This window comes from Erythrolamprus reginae, chromosome 1 (assembly GCF_031021105.1).
Source record: "Erythrolamprus reginae isolate rEryReg1 chromosome 1, rEryReg1.hap1, whole genome shotgun sequence".
In the NCBI taxonomy this organism is placed as follows: Eukaryota; Metazoa; Chordata; class Lepidosauria; order Squamata; family Dipsadidae; genus Erythrolamprus; species Erythrolamprus reginae.
In genome coordinates, this window is record NC_091950.1 from 322,071,899 (window position 1) to 322,088,405 (window position 16,507).

Sequence of the window (16,507 nt, forward strand, 5' to 3'; positions counted from 1 at the left end):
TCTCAGTAATTAAAGGCATAATAAAAGGCACAATTTCACACCTTAGTAATTAGCGGCCCATATATTTGTACTATAAAAACAACCCACCAGAACACTGTGTAACATAGTAGAAGCTTATGGTTTTAAAAGAAGATTGAGGTAACACATTGAAAATCTCCTGGGAATAGAAAAGTTCCTCAAATGAAATGCTTCTCAGGATTGATATAACAAAAGGTAATAAAGGATAGATCAGTTATATTCTTTAGGCAAGATAATCCAAAAGCAAATTAATTTGACAAGCGTTGCCAGGATCTTTGCATTGGTCCCTATTTAGCTCCCTGCCCCACCTTCCTTTAAAGCAGGAGAGTCCAAATTTGTCAACTGTAAGACTGTAATTGTGGACTTCAACTCCCAAAATTCCCCAGCTAGTTGCCTGGGAGAATTTTGGGAGTTGAAGTCAAGTCGTACGTTGCCAAGGTTGGGCACAGCTGCTTTAAAGACTTTTATTTAAAAGTACAGTAGTCCCTCACCTATCGCTGGTGTTACGTTCCAGGCCGCGATAGGTGAAATCCGCAATGGGGAATTTATCGACTGATAGTACTTATTTAAGTATTTATATTGTAATTGTTTGGTAAGTTTTTGTTGTTTTAAGTGTTTATAAACCCTTCCCACACAGTATTTATTTTAGATACAGTATTTAAATACAGTATTTACAATTTTAGAATTATTTTTTTTTGAAAAACCTGCCGATCGAGTTCAGCGGGTTGTTTAAATCTGCCGATCAACTTCCTCAGAAACCCGCGATGAAGTGAAGCCGCAGTAGGTGAAGCGCGGTATAGCGAGGGGCTACTGTAGTGACAATTAGCATGCTCCAAAGTACTTTATTCATGGGCTTTTAAAATATCTGCACATGGGGGAAGACAAAGGAATGGTTTCATCAGATGACTTGATTTCAGACCACTCTTGTAAGGAATAAGGAGCCTTATCTGTGGTGGTCCTCTGGAATCAATTCCCCCCAGAGATTAGAACTGCCCCCATCCTCCTTGCCTTTCACAAGCTCCTAAAAACCCACCTATGTCGCCAGGCTTGAGGAAGTTGATATTCTCTGTAGCTACTATGATTTATGTATGGTTTGCTTGGGTTGTGTGATTGTTATAAGGGTTTTAATCTGTTTTTTAAAATATTGGATTTGTACATTGTGTATTGTGTTGTGAGCCGCCCTGAGTCTTCGGAGAGGGGCAGCATACACATCTAATTATTATAGAAACATTATTATTATTATTATTATTATTATTATTATTATTATTATTATTATTATTATTATTATTACTACTACAGTGGTACCTCGAGATACGAGTTTAATTCGTTCCGGACCTGGGCTCTTAAGTCGAGCAGCTCTTATCTCGAACGACTTTTCCCCATAGGAATTAATGTAAATAATTTTAATTGGTTCCAGCCCTCAAAAAACTCACAAAGTTAGTCTAAATTATGCAGAAAGACATGTTTTTAATGAAGAAATGTACATGTACATATAAATGAATAATGAAGTTTCTTTCACTTAACTTGTAAACTTTCTTAAACTTTTAAATTTACATATGTTCAACTTCTCTGCCACCCAATCCTGTAGGACAGAGGTCCCCAACCCTTTTTGCACCAGGGACCGGCTTTAAGCGATCAAGAGAGGAATGGGTGAATGAATGGACGGAGGGTGGGAAGGAAGGAAGGAAAGAGGGAAGGGACAGGAACAGAGGAAGGAAGGAAGGAAACTTATGAAAGGGGAGAGTAAGAGAGGAATGAGTGAAGGGAGGGAGGGAGGGAAGAAGGTGGGAAGGAGAAAGAAAAGAAGAAATAGAGGAAGGGAAGGTAAAAGAGAGAAAGAAAAAGAGCAAGAAAGAAAGCTGCAAGCACCCCCCCGAGCCCCCCAGGCCGGCTGCAACCTTTTAAAACACGTGCGCCGCTTCGCAGCTGTCTCCTGAAGCCGAACGCGGAAGTTAGCGTTTGGCTTCAGGAGACAGCTCCTTGGCGCTTGTATCTCGAATTTGGGCTTGTAAGTAGAACAAAAATATCTCTCCCCTCCCAGCTCTTATCTCGAGTTGCTCTTAAGTAGAGCAGCTCTTATGTCGGGGTTCCACTGTACTACTATTATTTGTTGTTGTGGTTAACTCTGCCCCAGCTCCTGCCCCAAGGAATGTAGAGGTGGATGTGGGGTTATGATCTGTAAAAACACATGTGATATATTATTTTTATTTCATGGAAATATATAAATAAACTTTAAAAAAATATGCCACCTTTACAAATAATGTCCTATACACACACACAATACTTTAAGTTTAAAAGCAGACTATTCTTTTGAGGTGTAAACTTAAATACTGTAGCAAAAATCAAATAAATCTTTCTGTATGCCTAGGATAAAAAAATATTCTTTAAAAACACAGCTTTGGAACAGCGAAAAGTATTCCTTAGTCTTCGTTTTGTTTCCCCCCCCTTCCCGTACACGTCTTTGAAATCTTATTTATTTATTTATTTATTTATTTATTTATTTATTTATTTAGTTAGTTAGTTAGTTAGTCCAATACATAATACACATTGAAGAGAAAGATATGTAAAAATGTAAGTAAAGAAAAGAACAGAAGAAAAGATATAAAAGTATAGGTGAACATATTTGAAAGGAAGAAAAGATAAATGAGATAAGGAGAGACAATTGGACAGGGGACGGAAGGCACACTGGTGCACTTATGCACGCCCCTTACTGACCTCTAAGGAATCTGGAGAGGTCAATCGTGGATAGTCTAAGGCAGGGGTCGGGAACCTATGGCTCGCGAGCCAGATATGGCTCTTTTGATGGCCGTATCTGGCTCGCAGACAGGACTCCTGCCTGTCTATGGGATAATGGGGGGGGCGGGCCCGGCGCTTCTGCTGCTGAGCCCAGTCTTCTCCCGGTGGCTTTCGACTCCTCCCGCCGAGGAGCTGCAAGGCTGGCCTCGGCTCCCCTTCCCTAAACCCCCGCCAGCCCCCTCCTTCCCTTCCCACCCTGCCCACCTTCCCCGAGGCGTCCCTTGCCCATCATCCCCTGCCGGCCAATGGGGCAGCGGGACTGCTAGATGGGCAGCTCTTCCGGCGAGGGTAGTCCTCCGCCCGCACAGAAAGCATCCTCCCTCACACCCAGCGCCGGCTCCATTCTTCTCGCCTTTTTCCCGCCTTCCGTCTTTGGGGCACAGCAGGACAGCGCCGAAAACCGCGGCATCGAGCAGAAGCCGGGGGACAGCTGCGAGCGGGAGCCCCAGGAGGGAAGTACCGGCAGCGCCCCGCCCAGCTGAAGCTTCACTGGCGTCGGCAAGTGTCCTTTGTGGCCCGGTGGGGGGGGGGGGAGCTGCAGCGGCCGTAGGCAGTCATAGGGAGATGGCGGCGGCGAGAGGGAGCTCCAGCTGGGCTGGGGGTTCGGGGGGGCCATGAACGCCGCCCGGAGCCAATGGCTTCTTTTGGGCTTACTTGAATTCCTGCTGCTGGTAAGCGCGCGCGGGTGGCCGGGTGGGAAGGGCGAGGCGCGAGGGGGAGGCAAGTGGAGAAGCGGCGAGAGAGAGAAGTGGACCAAAAGAAAGAAAAGGGAAAGAGAGGGAGGGAAAGAGAAATGGAGAGGAAGGAAGGAGGGAGGGAGGGGAAGGAGGGAGAGAAGGAAGGAAGAGAAAGGAGGGTAGAAAGAGAGGGAGAGAGAGAGGAGAGAGAAAGGAAGAGGAGAGATAGAAAGGAAGAGAGAGAAAGAAAGAGGGATAGAAAGAGAGAGAGAGTGAGAGATGCTCAGTGAGCCTTTCTTTGAAGTTGCCTTTCTTTCTTTCTTTCTTTCTCTTTCTCTCTTTCTCTCTTGCTCTTTCATTCTTTTTTCTTTCTCTTGCTTTCTTTCTTTCTCTTTCTTTCTCTCCTTCCTTCTCTCCTTCCATTTCTTTCATTCCCCCTCTCTATTTTTATTTCTCTTTCATTCTTTCTTTCTCTCTTTCTTGCTTTCTTTCTTGCTCTTTTTCTTTCTCTCTTTTACCTTCCCTTCCTCTATTTCTTCTTTTCTTTCTCCTTCCTACCTTCTTCCCTCCCTCCCTTCCTTCAGTCCTTCCTCTCTTACTCTCCCCTTTCATAAGTTTCCTTGCTTCCTTCCTCTGTTCCTGTTCCTTCCCCCTTTCTTTCTTTCTTTCTTTCTTTCCTTCCTTCCCTCCCTCCATTTCTTGCTTTCCTTCTCCTTCCTCCCTTGTTTCCTCCCTCATTCCCTTCTTTCACTCCTTCTTCTCTTACTCTCCCCTTTCACACCTTTCCTTGCTTTCTTTGCACCCTTCCTCTGTTCCTGTCCCTTCCCTCTTTCCTTCCTTCCTTCCCACCCTCCGTCCATTCATTCACCCATTCCTCTCTTGATCGCCTCTTTTACCATTCCTTCCTTCCTTCCTTCCGATGTGGGCCTGGGCCAGCAGAGTAGTTTGCTTTTGCACCCCGTCTCGAGCTCCCTTGGTGCCAACCCGGCCCTCCCCACTTCAGAGAGAAGGGGGAGAAAGAGAGAGAGAGAAAGAGAAAGAGAGAGATAAAAAGAGAAAGATAGAGGGAGGGAGAGAAAGAGATAGAAAGAGACAAAGAGAGGGGGAGAGAAAGAGAGAGAGAAAGAAAGAGAGAAAGGGAGATACGTACGGCTCTCGCGGAATTATATTTCAAAATATGTGGCGTTTACGGCTCTCTTAGCCAAAAAGGTTCCTGACCCCTGGTCTAAGGTAAAAATGTTGGGGGTTAGGGGTTGACACTACTGAGTCAGGTAATGAGTTCCACGCTTCGACAACTCGGTTGCTGAAGTCATATTTTTTACAGTCAAGTTTGGAGCGGTTAATATTAAGTTTGAATCTGTTGTGTGCTCTTGTGTTGTTGCGTAAGAATTTTTTTGTCGAACTCGTCATTTTTAATGGGTTCTTTAGCTTTCCCGAGTCGCATTCGTGAGACGGGCGGCCCCTGCGAACGGCGAAAAGCACCAACAGCCTTCCAAAGGTGGGACGGAAGGAAAAAACTTTTCCCTCAAAACCACCAAAATACAGTACAGTATAAGCAAACTTTTAGGATCGCGCTCTTTTCGAGCACGCGTCTCGCGAGAATCCCCTAGAGGGCGGGTTTCTCTTAATCGGCAGCCCCGGTTGTGTGTATCCACGGGGCGGTTGACATAGAAACCCAGGTAGCCAAGTGAGCCTCGGCTCTTAGGGACGCGCCCGGCTGGCTTATTCCCCGAACGCCGAAGGAAAGCAGCCCCGGGCCTCGCGCGCTGCAAGGAACATGAGAAGCGCCGGCGGTTCCCGCGCGGGCTCAGCCTCCTTCAGGCTCATCGACGTGACCAGCAACGCGCCGTTGCTGCGCTCGCCCGCCGGCGCCTCAGCCTCTTCCGAAGCGGAGGTAGGCTCCTCGCGGGCTTGCAGTCCCTATATAGCAACATCTACGGCGTGTTTGCAAGTTGAGCCGGGTGGTGGTGGCGGCGGCGGAGGCGGACAACCAGTCTTCTTTTCTTGCGGGTTCGAAATAAGCAGCGAAAAGTTTCGAACCCGTAAGAAAAAGAAAAGAAAATGAAGTCCCCTCAACTTTCCCACGGCTCTACCTGGATGACTGAGAATCTTGCAGCAAACACCTGCCGTGTAGTTTGGCGGAATGGAGATTTTTTCTTTTTAAAAAAAAAACCATTCGGGACCCCGAAATCCCCACACTGCTAATTCTGTCTGCCTGTCCTTCCATCCATCCATCCATCCATCCATCCATCCATCCATCCATCCATCCATCCATCCATCCATCCATCCATCCATCTATCTATCTATCTATCTATCTATCTATCCATCAATCCATTTATCTGTCTTTCTGTCTGTCTGTCTGTCTATCTATCTCTATCCATCCATCAATCCATTTGTCTGTCTGTCTGTCTGTCTGTCTGTCTGTCTGTCTGTCTATCTCCTTCCTTCCTTCCTTCCTTCCTTCCTTCCTTCCTTCCTTCCTTCCTTCCTTCTTTCTTTTTATTTAATTTGTATGCCGCCCAATCCTGAAGGACTCTGGGTGGCTTACAACAATAAAATATTATGGAATAGTGTAAAACAATTTAAAATCACATTAATGCAGTCATACCATATCATGCACACCATATCATATCTTATTGGGGTCCGAACTAAAGAGGCCAATACAGCCCTTGTGTTGCATCTGAGCAGCAGAAGGCTTCTCAGTAGCAATAGCGCTTACGATTTATATACTGCTTCACAGTGCTTTTCAGCACCCCCCCACACCCTAAAAAGGCCCAAAAGTTCTGGATCTTCAGAAGTCTGAAATCTATCTGGTGCCCCTTTCCTCCTTAGTCTTGTTTTTTTTGGAAAATGGATAGGGGAAAACGTGAATCTGTTTGCAAAATGTAAAGTCCAAAGTAGCAATGCAAAGTAGCTTGTGGCTTATCTCCCAGATTTTAGTGGCTAAGAAGAGTATACCGTACTTTAAAAAAACACCTAGTTAAAGTAACCATTACATCCAAATCCGACTTATTTTATATTTTAACAATTAGACAATTGCCTCTTAATGATAGATCTGAACTACTACAGTTACACAAGTAGCACTAATCAATCATGTCAGAATGATAGAACATGGTTACATAAACAGCCTTGTACAAAAAGCCACACTATTAAGCAGAATAGGGGATGACTTATGACTTACCTACTGAAATTCTTCAGCAGATAAAAAATATTTAAGTCTAGTTAATATTCATGCCTTAGAAGTCTCTCTGGATTACACATATGCCTAGAAAAGAGACCTATGTTGAACATGTGTTGAATCTAAGTTCCATCATCCATTATCCATGATGAGTAGTGGATCATAGGAGTTGTAGTCTGGCACGAGTCTACGGAGAGGGGCGGCATACAAATCTAAAAATAATAATAATAATAATAATAATAATAATAATAATAATAATAATAATAATAACAACAACAACAACAACAACATTCGAAGGGTAACCATATTAAAAACCTGCTTTAGCCATTAAATGGATGGCATGGGGAATATTTTCACACACACACACACATATATATTTATTGGCCAAGTGTGATTAGATACACAAGGAATTTGTCTTGGTGCATATGCTCTCAATGTACATTAAAGAAAAGATACGTTCGTCAAGAATCATAAGGTACAATTGATGATAGCCCAAGTATAAATAATCAATCAAATCACATTAGGAACCAGTCACTATAAATTGTAAGGATACAAGCAACAAAGTTACAGTCATACAGTCATTAATGGGAGGAGATGGGTGATGGGAACGATGAGAAGATTAGTAGTAGTATAGACTTAGTAAATATTTTGATAGTGTTGAGGGAATTATTTAGCAGAGTAGTGGTATTCAGGGAAAAACTGTTCTTGTGACTAGTTGTTCTGGTGTGCACTGCTCTATAGCATCGTTTTGAGGGTAGGAGCTGTTTGTTTGTTTGTTTATTTATTTATTTATTTGTTCGTTCGTTCGTTCGTTCGTTCGTTCATTCATTGATTCATTCATTCATCTATCTATCTATCTATCTATCTATCTATCTATCTATCTATCTATCTATCTATCTATCTATCTATCTATCTATTATTTCTGTGCCGCCCTTCTCCATAGACTCAGGGCGATTTACAAAGTGAAAACCATACAAAAGACATGCGAGAAACCCACTAATTAAAACTAATCTAAATTTTATCTAAAAACAACCATTCACATTCATTCCATTTACACTCATATATGTATGGCCGGAGCAGAGTACCATTGCTCAATGGGCCCAAGCCTGTTGACAAAGATGAGTTTTTAAAGACTTACAATAGGCCAGGGGGATGGAGGCGACCCGAATCTCTGGAGAGTGTTGATTCCAAAGGTCTGGGGCTGCCACAGAGAAGACTCTACCCCAGTGAAGGGCTACCAAAATTTTTACTACCACACTGTGGGTGTGGCTTATGCTGGACACCCTGTATTTTCTTTCAACGTCTTTCAGCGCAAATTGGGTGCTCTGGGATGGAGCTCCATTTTTCCTACCCCACTGTGTCCCCCGCTCTTGTCTGGGCAGCAGCCCACCCCTGCTCTACTCCTAGGCCCCACCAGGTGACATTGCCTAACTGACTGGACCTGGAATAGGTAAATGTTTTCACAGCTCTCTTTTTGACTCATGCAGTATACAGGTCATCAATGGAAGCATATTGGTAGCAATTGTTTTTTCTGCAGATCTAATTATCCTCTGAAGTCTGTGTCTGTCTTGTTGGGTTGCATAACTAAACCAGACAGTTATAGAACTGCAGATGATACACTCAATAATATCCCTGTAAAACTGTATCGGCAACTCTTTGGGCAGTTTGAGCTTTCTGAGTTGTGATAATTATTAGTGATAATTATTATTGTATAGTGAGAATTATCTAATTTGATCTATTGCTTTATGACAAATACTCATAGAGCTATTGCACTGGACTCAATACAGCAGCATGATATTTTTTTTCTTTGAAGTGTATGGAAGGTGTTGTTGCAATGCCAGGTTATATTTTTTTTACCAATTTACACATTCTAAATCAGTACACATTTTCATAGGACTTTTAAGTCTTCCACCCACATTCCTTTCTCTTGGAAAGAAATCTGCCTATACTTTATGATTACTTATGCCTTGTCAAACCTATAAGCGTTTCATATTTGCTCAATCCCTTTCAATCTTAAGGAATAGTTTTAGCTTTCTTTGACATTGAACTTTTTGATCTTTCTTAATCATCTCATGGCTCAAGAAGTTTCTCAGTATTGGCAGCTCCCAGGAGAGTAATCTTACTCAGATCTGAGAATATTTCTCAAACTTCAATCTGTAGACTCAGAATGTTTTTTCAAACATTCCTGGCATTATATCAAGAAATGAAAACTATGTGCCAAAAGTTAATTTAAAATCGTAATATGTACAATCATGTCATATATGTATCATAATTCAAATAAAAATACATACCTAAAAAGTGAGGTTGCCCAGTAATAAATTAGATTCTACATTGAAAAACTCGGGAGGGTGGGCAAGGTATCAAAGTTCATTTTTGTCGAAGACCAGTATGTGTTATTTAAGGCAGGGGTCCCCAACCACTGGGCCGCGGACCAGTACCGGGCCGCGGGGCATGTTGCACCGGTCCATGGAGTCAGCAGCTGCCGGCCCTCATGCCGCCACCCCCTCCCTCCAGCGCTTCGCCTCCCGCCGGGCAAGAGGCCTCGGGAGGCAGGTTCTACCGGCCACAGGACGATGGATGGGACAGAGGGGCGGGAAGGACCGAGAGGCTCAAGCCTCTTTTGGCTTCTGCCGCGGGGCGCTTTTGCGTTTTTGGCTGGGGGGAGGCAGGAGGGCCAGCCTGACCCCCTCTCTCCAGCGCTTAGCTCCCGCTGGGCAAGAGGGCTTGGGAGGCAGGTTCTGCCGGCCACAGGACGATGGCGGGAAAGAGGGGCGGGGAGGAGCAGCACCCCCATGCTTAATCCCGCCCCCAACCACGCCCCTTTCCGCCCCCACTGGGCCATAGAAAAATTGTCTTGCTGAAACTGGTCCCTGGTGGAAAAAACGTTGGGGACCACTGATTTAAGGTATCCAACAGCCAACAAATTCAAAGTGAGTGGGATGTCAATGAAAATATCAGATACAGTTGTACCTCTACTTGAGAATTTAATTCGTTCCATGACTAGGTTCTTAAGTAGAAACGTTCTTAAGTAGAAGCAATTTTTCCCATAGGAATCAATGTAAAAGCAAATAATGCATGCAAAACCATTAGGAAAGAAATAAAAGCTTGGAATTTGGGTATCAGGAGGAGGAGGAAGAAGAGGAGGAGGTGAGGGGAATAAAAAAAATCCAAAACTTTAAGCCTTTTTTTTAAAAAAGAGGGACTTTGAGGCGGCGAGGAGGAGCACGCGCCTCCAATACACCTGGCGCAAGGCTGCCTTCCATACACTGCCTCCCATACACTGGCTGCTGCTGCTGCTACCTGCTTCCTCTTCCTTCCCATGCTGAAGGGCTCCCCTCTCCTCTCGCTCGCTCGCTTTGTAGCTGGCACCTTTCCTTCGCTGTGGCGACTCCTCGGCTGCCCAGAGCGAAGATAGTGTTTCTTTTCTCTGGGTGCTGACAGAGGTTTATTCCCTGTCCAACACCCAGAGAAAGGAAAATGCTTCGTTCACTCTGGACTGCCAAAGCCTCCTTAAGCGCCACCAAAATAATTTATGTAATATATGTAATTTATATATTAATTATTGTAAAGATTTACATACTACAGGTTTTATATTGTATTTCCAGATTGTATCAACTGGCATGTGAAGAAATATTTTAAACATATTAAGCTGCTCAACTCCATTATATGACTCTGGGCAGCATGCAGCATTGTATACAATATTTAAAATAAAAAGTTTTATGGATTAGTTTATCCCAGCTTTATTACTTCATAAACATGCATAATATTCCTTCCTCCTCCTATTTTCCACACAACAAGAACCCTGAGAAGTGGGTTGGGCTGAGAAAAAGGGACTGGCCCAAAGTCACCTGATCAGCTTATATGCTTAAGGTGACACTGGAATTCACAGTTTACTGGTTTATAGCATGGTGCCTTATCCTGTGAACCAATTGGCTCTTTGTTACAATTGCTCTCAAATCATTTTATTAATTCATTTTTCTTTATCATATTAAAAAGATTCTGATAATCAATTTTAGGAGTCTCTGAACTAAATCCAGGGCAGTCAGAAGCCCTAATATCTGTGGCGGCCCCGGCCCTCTGGAACCAACTCCCCCCCGGAGATTAGAATTGCCCCCACCCTCCCTGTCTTTCGTAAACTACTCAAGACTCACTTATACCACCAGGCATGGGGGAGTTGAGATATTCATTCCCCCTAGGCCATTACAAGTTATGCATGGTATGTTTGTGTGTATGTTTGGTTTTATAATAAGGGTTTTTAGTTGTTTTATTATTGGATTGTTCCATGCTGTTTTATCATTGTTGTTAGCCGTCTCGAGTCTACGGAGAGGGGCGGCATACAAATCCAATAAATAAATAAATAATAATAAATAAATAGTGATGGCGAACCTTTTTTGGTTTACATGCCAAAAGGAAGGGGCATAAGAGGAGTCATGCACATATATGCCCATACATAATTCCATGCGCCCCCTAGTGCATGTGTGCGTAACCTTCCTGGTATGCAATGACACACCTGTTTTTCGCTCTCTCCAAGCTTCAGAGCCTTTCTAGGAGCCTGAGCAAGGTGAAAACAGTCTTCCCTACTTCCCCAGAGGCCCTTGGGCGGTAGAAAATGGCCCATTGGCCAAGTTCCGGTTGAACTAGAAGTCCCATTTTTTTTGTTCTCCTCAAGCTCCAGAGTCTTTCTAGGAGCCTGAGGAGGGCAAAAATGATTCCTCCCTCCTGGAGGCTGAAAACAGGCTATTTCCCGACTCCCAGTGGGCCCAGGAGGCCCGAAAATCTGCTGGCTGGTGCACACACGCACACAGATCTGAGCTTGCATGCCCACTGATATGGCTATGTGTGCCACTTATGACAGGCGTGCCATAGTTTATAGTTATAGTTTATAGTTTATTAAATTTGCATACCGCCCCTCTCTGAAGACTCGGGGCGGCTCACAACATAATAGTGATACAATACATTACAAATCCAATAGTAGAAAGTTAAATCAATTTAAAAACATTAATACATAGTAAAATCCCTAACTATACAATCATACACATTCAACCTAATCCATCATACAGTAAGGCCGAAAACATAATAAAAAGGGGGAGAAGGTGGTAATTATCCCCACGCCTAGCGACAAAGGTGGGTCTTCAGCATTTTATAGGTTTATAGGTTCACCATCATGGTCCTAGTATCTTTACAACTAGATTAGAACCTAGTCACTGTATTATCCATCCTTAAGAAGGAACGACGAATCTGTCCCAAAGGTGCTTTTCTAAAAGCAATTGGACTTTCTTGATTTTTTTTTCTCTTTGAAAACATTTCACTTCTCATCCAAAAAGCTTTTTTACTTCTGAAAGGAAGAAACTTCTTGGATGAAAAGCGAAACGCTTTCAAAGAAAAAATAAAGTTTAGTTGCCTTTTAGAAAAGCATCTTTAGGATAACCATGACCTGAATGATGGAGAATCTCCATAGAATGAAGAAGCAGATTAGTTACTTTTTAGTATAATTTGCTTCATTTAAATTTCAATAATTTAGACAACAGCAATCTACAATTCTGCGCTCTCCAACCACAGGAATGTTAGACATATTGATTGGGGATTTAAGAGAGATGTGGCCCAAAGCATTGGGCAACACAAGGTTGGGGAAAGCTGTTCTAATGAAAGTACTGGAAATTGTCTACATTGCTTCTTAATATTTCATTGTAAATACATCAATACTATTAGGTTAAACATTCACTTCATAGGACACTATTTCAACAGCTGCGGTACTTTGCATAATGCCCTAACAATTATAGTTTCAATTATATATTGGTACAGTTTTATCTTTCGGCATTCAAGGACTGAGCTGTTTCTTATTAAACTAAACGTAGCAAAGGGAGTACATTTATCTTAAGATTTCTGCTTTTCTGCTCTTTATCTTTCCTTCCCCCATGCTTTGATCTAAAGTTCAGAGAAACCGAAAGATTTTTACATAGCTTTCTCATGGGATCCTTCCAGGTCAGGACCCTAAAATTAGGATGTTAAATGTAGGATAATGCATCCACTACTTGCAGATCCAACTTCTATATAGCTCTAAAAAACAGTCGGGTTCAGATAATCAACATTGTTGAAAAGTTTATTTCCTTTATCTAAATATTGCATTTTCTTCCATTTTTATAGGGAAAAAAATACATTGTGAACATGTTGAACGTTGATAATAAACATGGGAACTTCTGTATTTTAAAAACAGTGTCCCAGATATAGAAACATGTTTATTTATTTGGCCTAATTTCACTTTTAAAGGCATTGAACAACTTCAACTGATTATATATCTTAGCTTATATCATGGTTCTACCACAGACTCAGAATAGATATACCGGTAATGCTAATTGCCTATGTACAGTGGGGAAATAAGTATTTAGTCAGACACCAGTTGTGCAAATTCTCCCACTTAAAATGATGAGAAAGGCCTGTAATTGACACCATAGGTAGACTTCAACCATGAGAGACAACATGAGAAAACACATCCAGAAAATCACATTGTCTGATTTTTAACGAATTTATTTGCAAATTATGGTGGAAAATAAGTACTTTGGTCACCTACAAAGAAGCAAGATTTCTGGCTCTCACAGACCTGTAACTTCTTCTTTAAGAGGCTTCTCTGTCCTCCACTCATTACCTGTAATAATGGCACCTGTTTGAACTTGTTATCAGTATAAAAGTCACCTGTCCAGAACCTCAAACCCTCACACTCCAAACTCTTTGAAGATCAAAGAGCTATCGAAGGACACCAAAAACAAAATTGTAGCCCTGCACCAGACTGGGAAGACTGAATCTGCAATAGGCATGCAGCTTGGTGTGAAGAAATAAAAACTGGGAGCAATAATTAGAAAATAAAAGACATACAGGACCACTGATAATCTCCCTCAATCTGGAGCTCCACGCAAAATCTCATCCTGTGGGGTCAAAATGATCACAAGAACGGTGAGGAAAAATCCCAGACCCACACGGGGGACCTAGTGAATGACCTGTAGAGAGCTGGGACCAACATAACAAAGGCTACCATCAGTAACACACTACGCTGCCAGGGACTCAGATCCTGCAGTGCCAGATATGTCCCCCTGCTTAAGCCAGTATATGTCCGGAACGGTCTGAAGTTTGCTAGAGAACATTTGGATGATCCAGAAGAGTATTGGGAGAATGTCATATGGTCATATGAAATCAAAGTAGAACTGTTTGGGAGAAACACACCTCGTTGTGTTTGGAGGCGAAAGAATGCTGAGTTACATCCAAAGAACACCATACCTACTGTGAAGCATGGCGGTGGCAACATCATGCTTTGGGGCTGTTTCTCTGCAAAGGGACCAGGACGATTGATCCGTGTACATGAAAGAATGAATGGGGCCATATATCGTGAGATTTTGAATACAAACCTTCTTCCATCAGCAACGGCACTGAAGATGAAATGTGGCTGGGTCTTTCAGCATGACAATGATCCCAAACACACCGCTAGGGCAACAAAGGAGTGGCTTTGTAAGAAGCATGTCAAGGTCTTGGAATGGCCTAGCCAGTCTCCAGATCTCAACCCTATAGAAAACCTTTGGAGGGAGTTGAAAGTCCATGTTGCCCAGCGACAGCCCCAAAACATCAGTGCTCTAGAGGAGATCTGTATGGAGGAATGGGCCAACATACCAGCAACAGTGTGTGCCAACCTTGTGAAGATTTACAGAAAATATTTGACCTCTGACATTGCCAACAAAGGATATATAACAAAGTATTGAGATGAACTTTTGTTATTGACCAAATACTTATTCTCCACCCTAATTTGCAAATAAATTCGTTAAAAATCAGGCAATGTGATTTTTTGGATGTGTTTTCTTCTCATGTTGTCTCTCATGGTTGAGGTCTACTTATGATGTCAATTACAGGCCTCTCTCATCTTTTTAAGTTGGAGAACTTGCACCACTGATGTCTGACTAAATACTCCCCCCCCCCCCCTGAAGGAATGCTATGGAAGGTGATTAGTAATTCTGGCATTGAAAGTTGTCCAATATAGCAGCTAATAATGGATAATGTTTATGAGAATAGGTAATGCTTAGATCATGGCCTGCATTTCTTGGGGGGGAAATCATGCAGGTTTTTTATGCATCACCCCAACAATATAGATCAGTGTTTCTGAACTTCAGCAACTTAAAGTCGCATGGACTTCAACTTCCATAATTCCCCAACCAGCATGATGACTGGAGGATTCTGGGTTGAGGTTCACCCAGTTTCAAGTTCCTGAGGTTGAGGTACACACTGAGGTAACTTGTTTAATTACCTCAGTGCACTTATATGTTCAACAGAATATTATTCAATTCAATTCAATTCAATTTATTAGATTTGTATGCCGCCCCTCTCCGAAGACTCGGGGCGGCTCACAATAATAAAAAAAACAATATTCCAGCAAAAACAAATCTAATATTAAAAAGCACATAAAACCCTATCATATTTAAAAAAGCAAACAACATAAACATAAATATAAAACATAAATATAAAAAAGTCTGGGGGAAAGGTTATTAAACAGAAACTCAACATGCATGCAACGAAGTATTCCCTTTTGGGTTAAGCAATAATATGGAAAATGCAGAAAAGAAATAACAAATATTAACCTGGAGAAATTGAAGGCATGAGGTAAGAAAATGAAATATGGCTAAATCTGATTTTTTCTAAACCACATTCATATTTTCTCTCTTTAGTTTATTATCCCTACAAACCAGTAGTGGGTTTCTACCGGAGCGGTAAAGGACACCACACTGGTAGTAAAGGTTGAGCTGTGCGCGCAGCTTTGCTTCTCCTGCAGGCGTGGGTGCACGTCCCAGCATGTTCTTGCTTCTGCGCATGGACAAGAAGCAAAATCTTGCAAGGGGATGTGCGCGTGCCCGAGATTTTGGTGATTTTTTGCTTCGGTGCATGCGCAGAAGTAAAAAAATCACTGAAATCTGGTGCACGTGCATCCTCTTGCAAAATTCTGCTTTCTGTGGATTCACAGAAGCAAAAACACACTAGGACGCCCCCGCAAGTCTGCAGGAAAAGCGAGGCTGCACGCACAGTGCACTGATAACACCAGGAATGGGAATCCACCCCTGCTACAAACCACATACTGTTTTCATTCATTGTCTTTTCTTCTTTAAAAAAGAAAAACATTCAGCATTCAACATTCCTAGGATTAAATGTGGAAGAATCTCATTCGTTGAAATAACATGTTTTATTTTTGTGCTTGTCCACAGCTTCCGTTGCTCAGTTCCAAACTGGCTGTGGCCCAGGGGAATTGGGGACCCCTGTTCTAGAGAATTAATATTTCTTTAGGGGGAATATGGCCAAATAATAATAATACATAGAGCCAGGGGTGGGCTACCATTCCCAGCCCTACCGGAATGGGCTGGGAGCGCGCCGCCGGTCACCTTTCGCCCTGGCTGTCCCTGCGCCTCTCACAGCAGCAGCTCCCTGCAACCCCCAGTCGCCTTTTATCCTCACTCCCCCCGCTGTGCTGCTCGGCCTCGCTCCCCCCCACTCCCCCCGCCATGCTGCCGCCCCTGCTTAGCTGGATCTTTCTGGCAGGAAAAATTGTGTGCACAGAAGCAAAAAAATTCACGCGTGGAACCAAAAAATGTGGTAATTTTCACCAAAATTGCGCCAGTGCCTGTGCCTAGCGCGTGCACGCTGGACAGCAATAGAGCAACCCTATGCGCTCATTTCCATCAACAGAACAGGCATTCCCCCCGTTCCACCTAGTAGCCCTCCCATGCATACAGCATTGATACAGACTTACTTTCACCAGCACATAGCAGCAATGGTAGTGATTTTATTGATTAATCATAACTAAGTGCATATA

General features: G+C 42.8%; 1 protein-coding gene across 3 annotated transcripts in view; it reads left to right on the top strand.

The window, feature by feature from the left end:
• Nucleotides 1–5,146: 5,146 nt before the first annotated feature.
• The window catches only part of CCDC170 (coiled-coil domain containing 170), a 76,313-nt gene continuing 64,952 nt past the window's right edge, over nt 5,147–16,507 (top strand). The window contains exon 1 of one of the 3 annotated variants that reach the window (XM_070733718.1): nt 5,147–5,385. In XM_070733718.1, the coding sequence (XP_070589819.1) occupies nt 5,269–5,385 (117 nt within the window). In that variant the 5' untranslated portion in view covers nt 5,147–5,268. The remainder of the gene's footprint in view (nt 5,386–16,507) is intronic. The other 2 variants (XM_070733719.1, XM_070733721.1) reach the window with 2 other exon arrangements.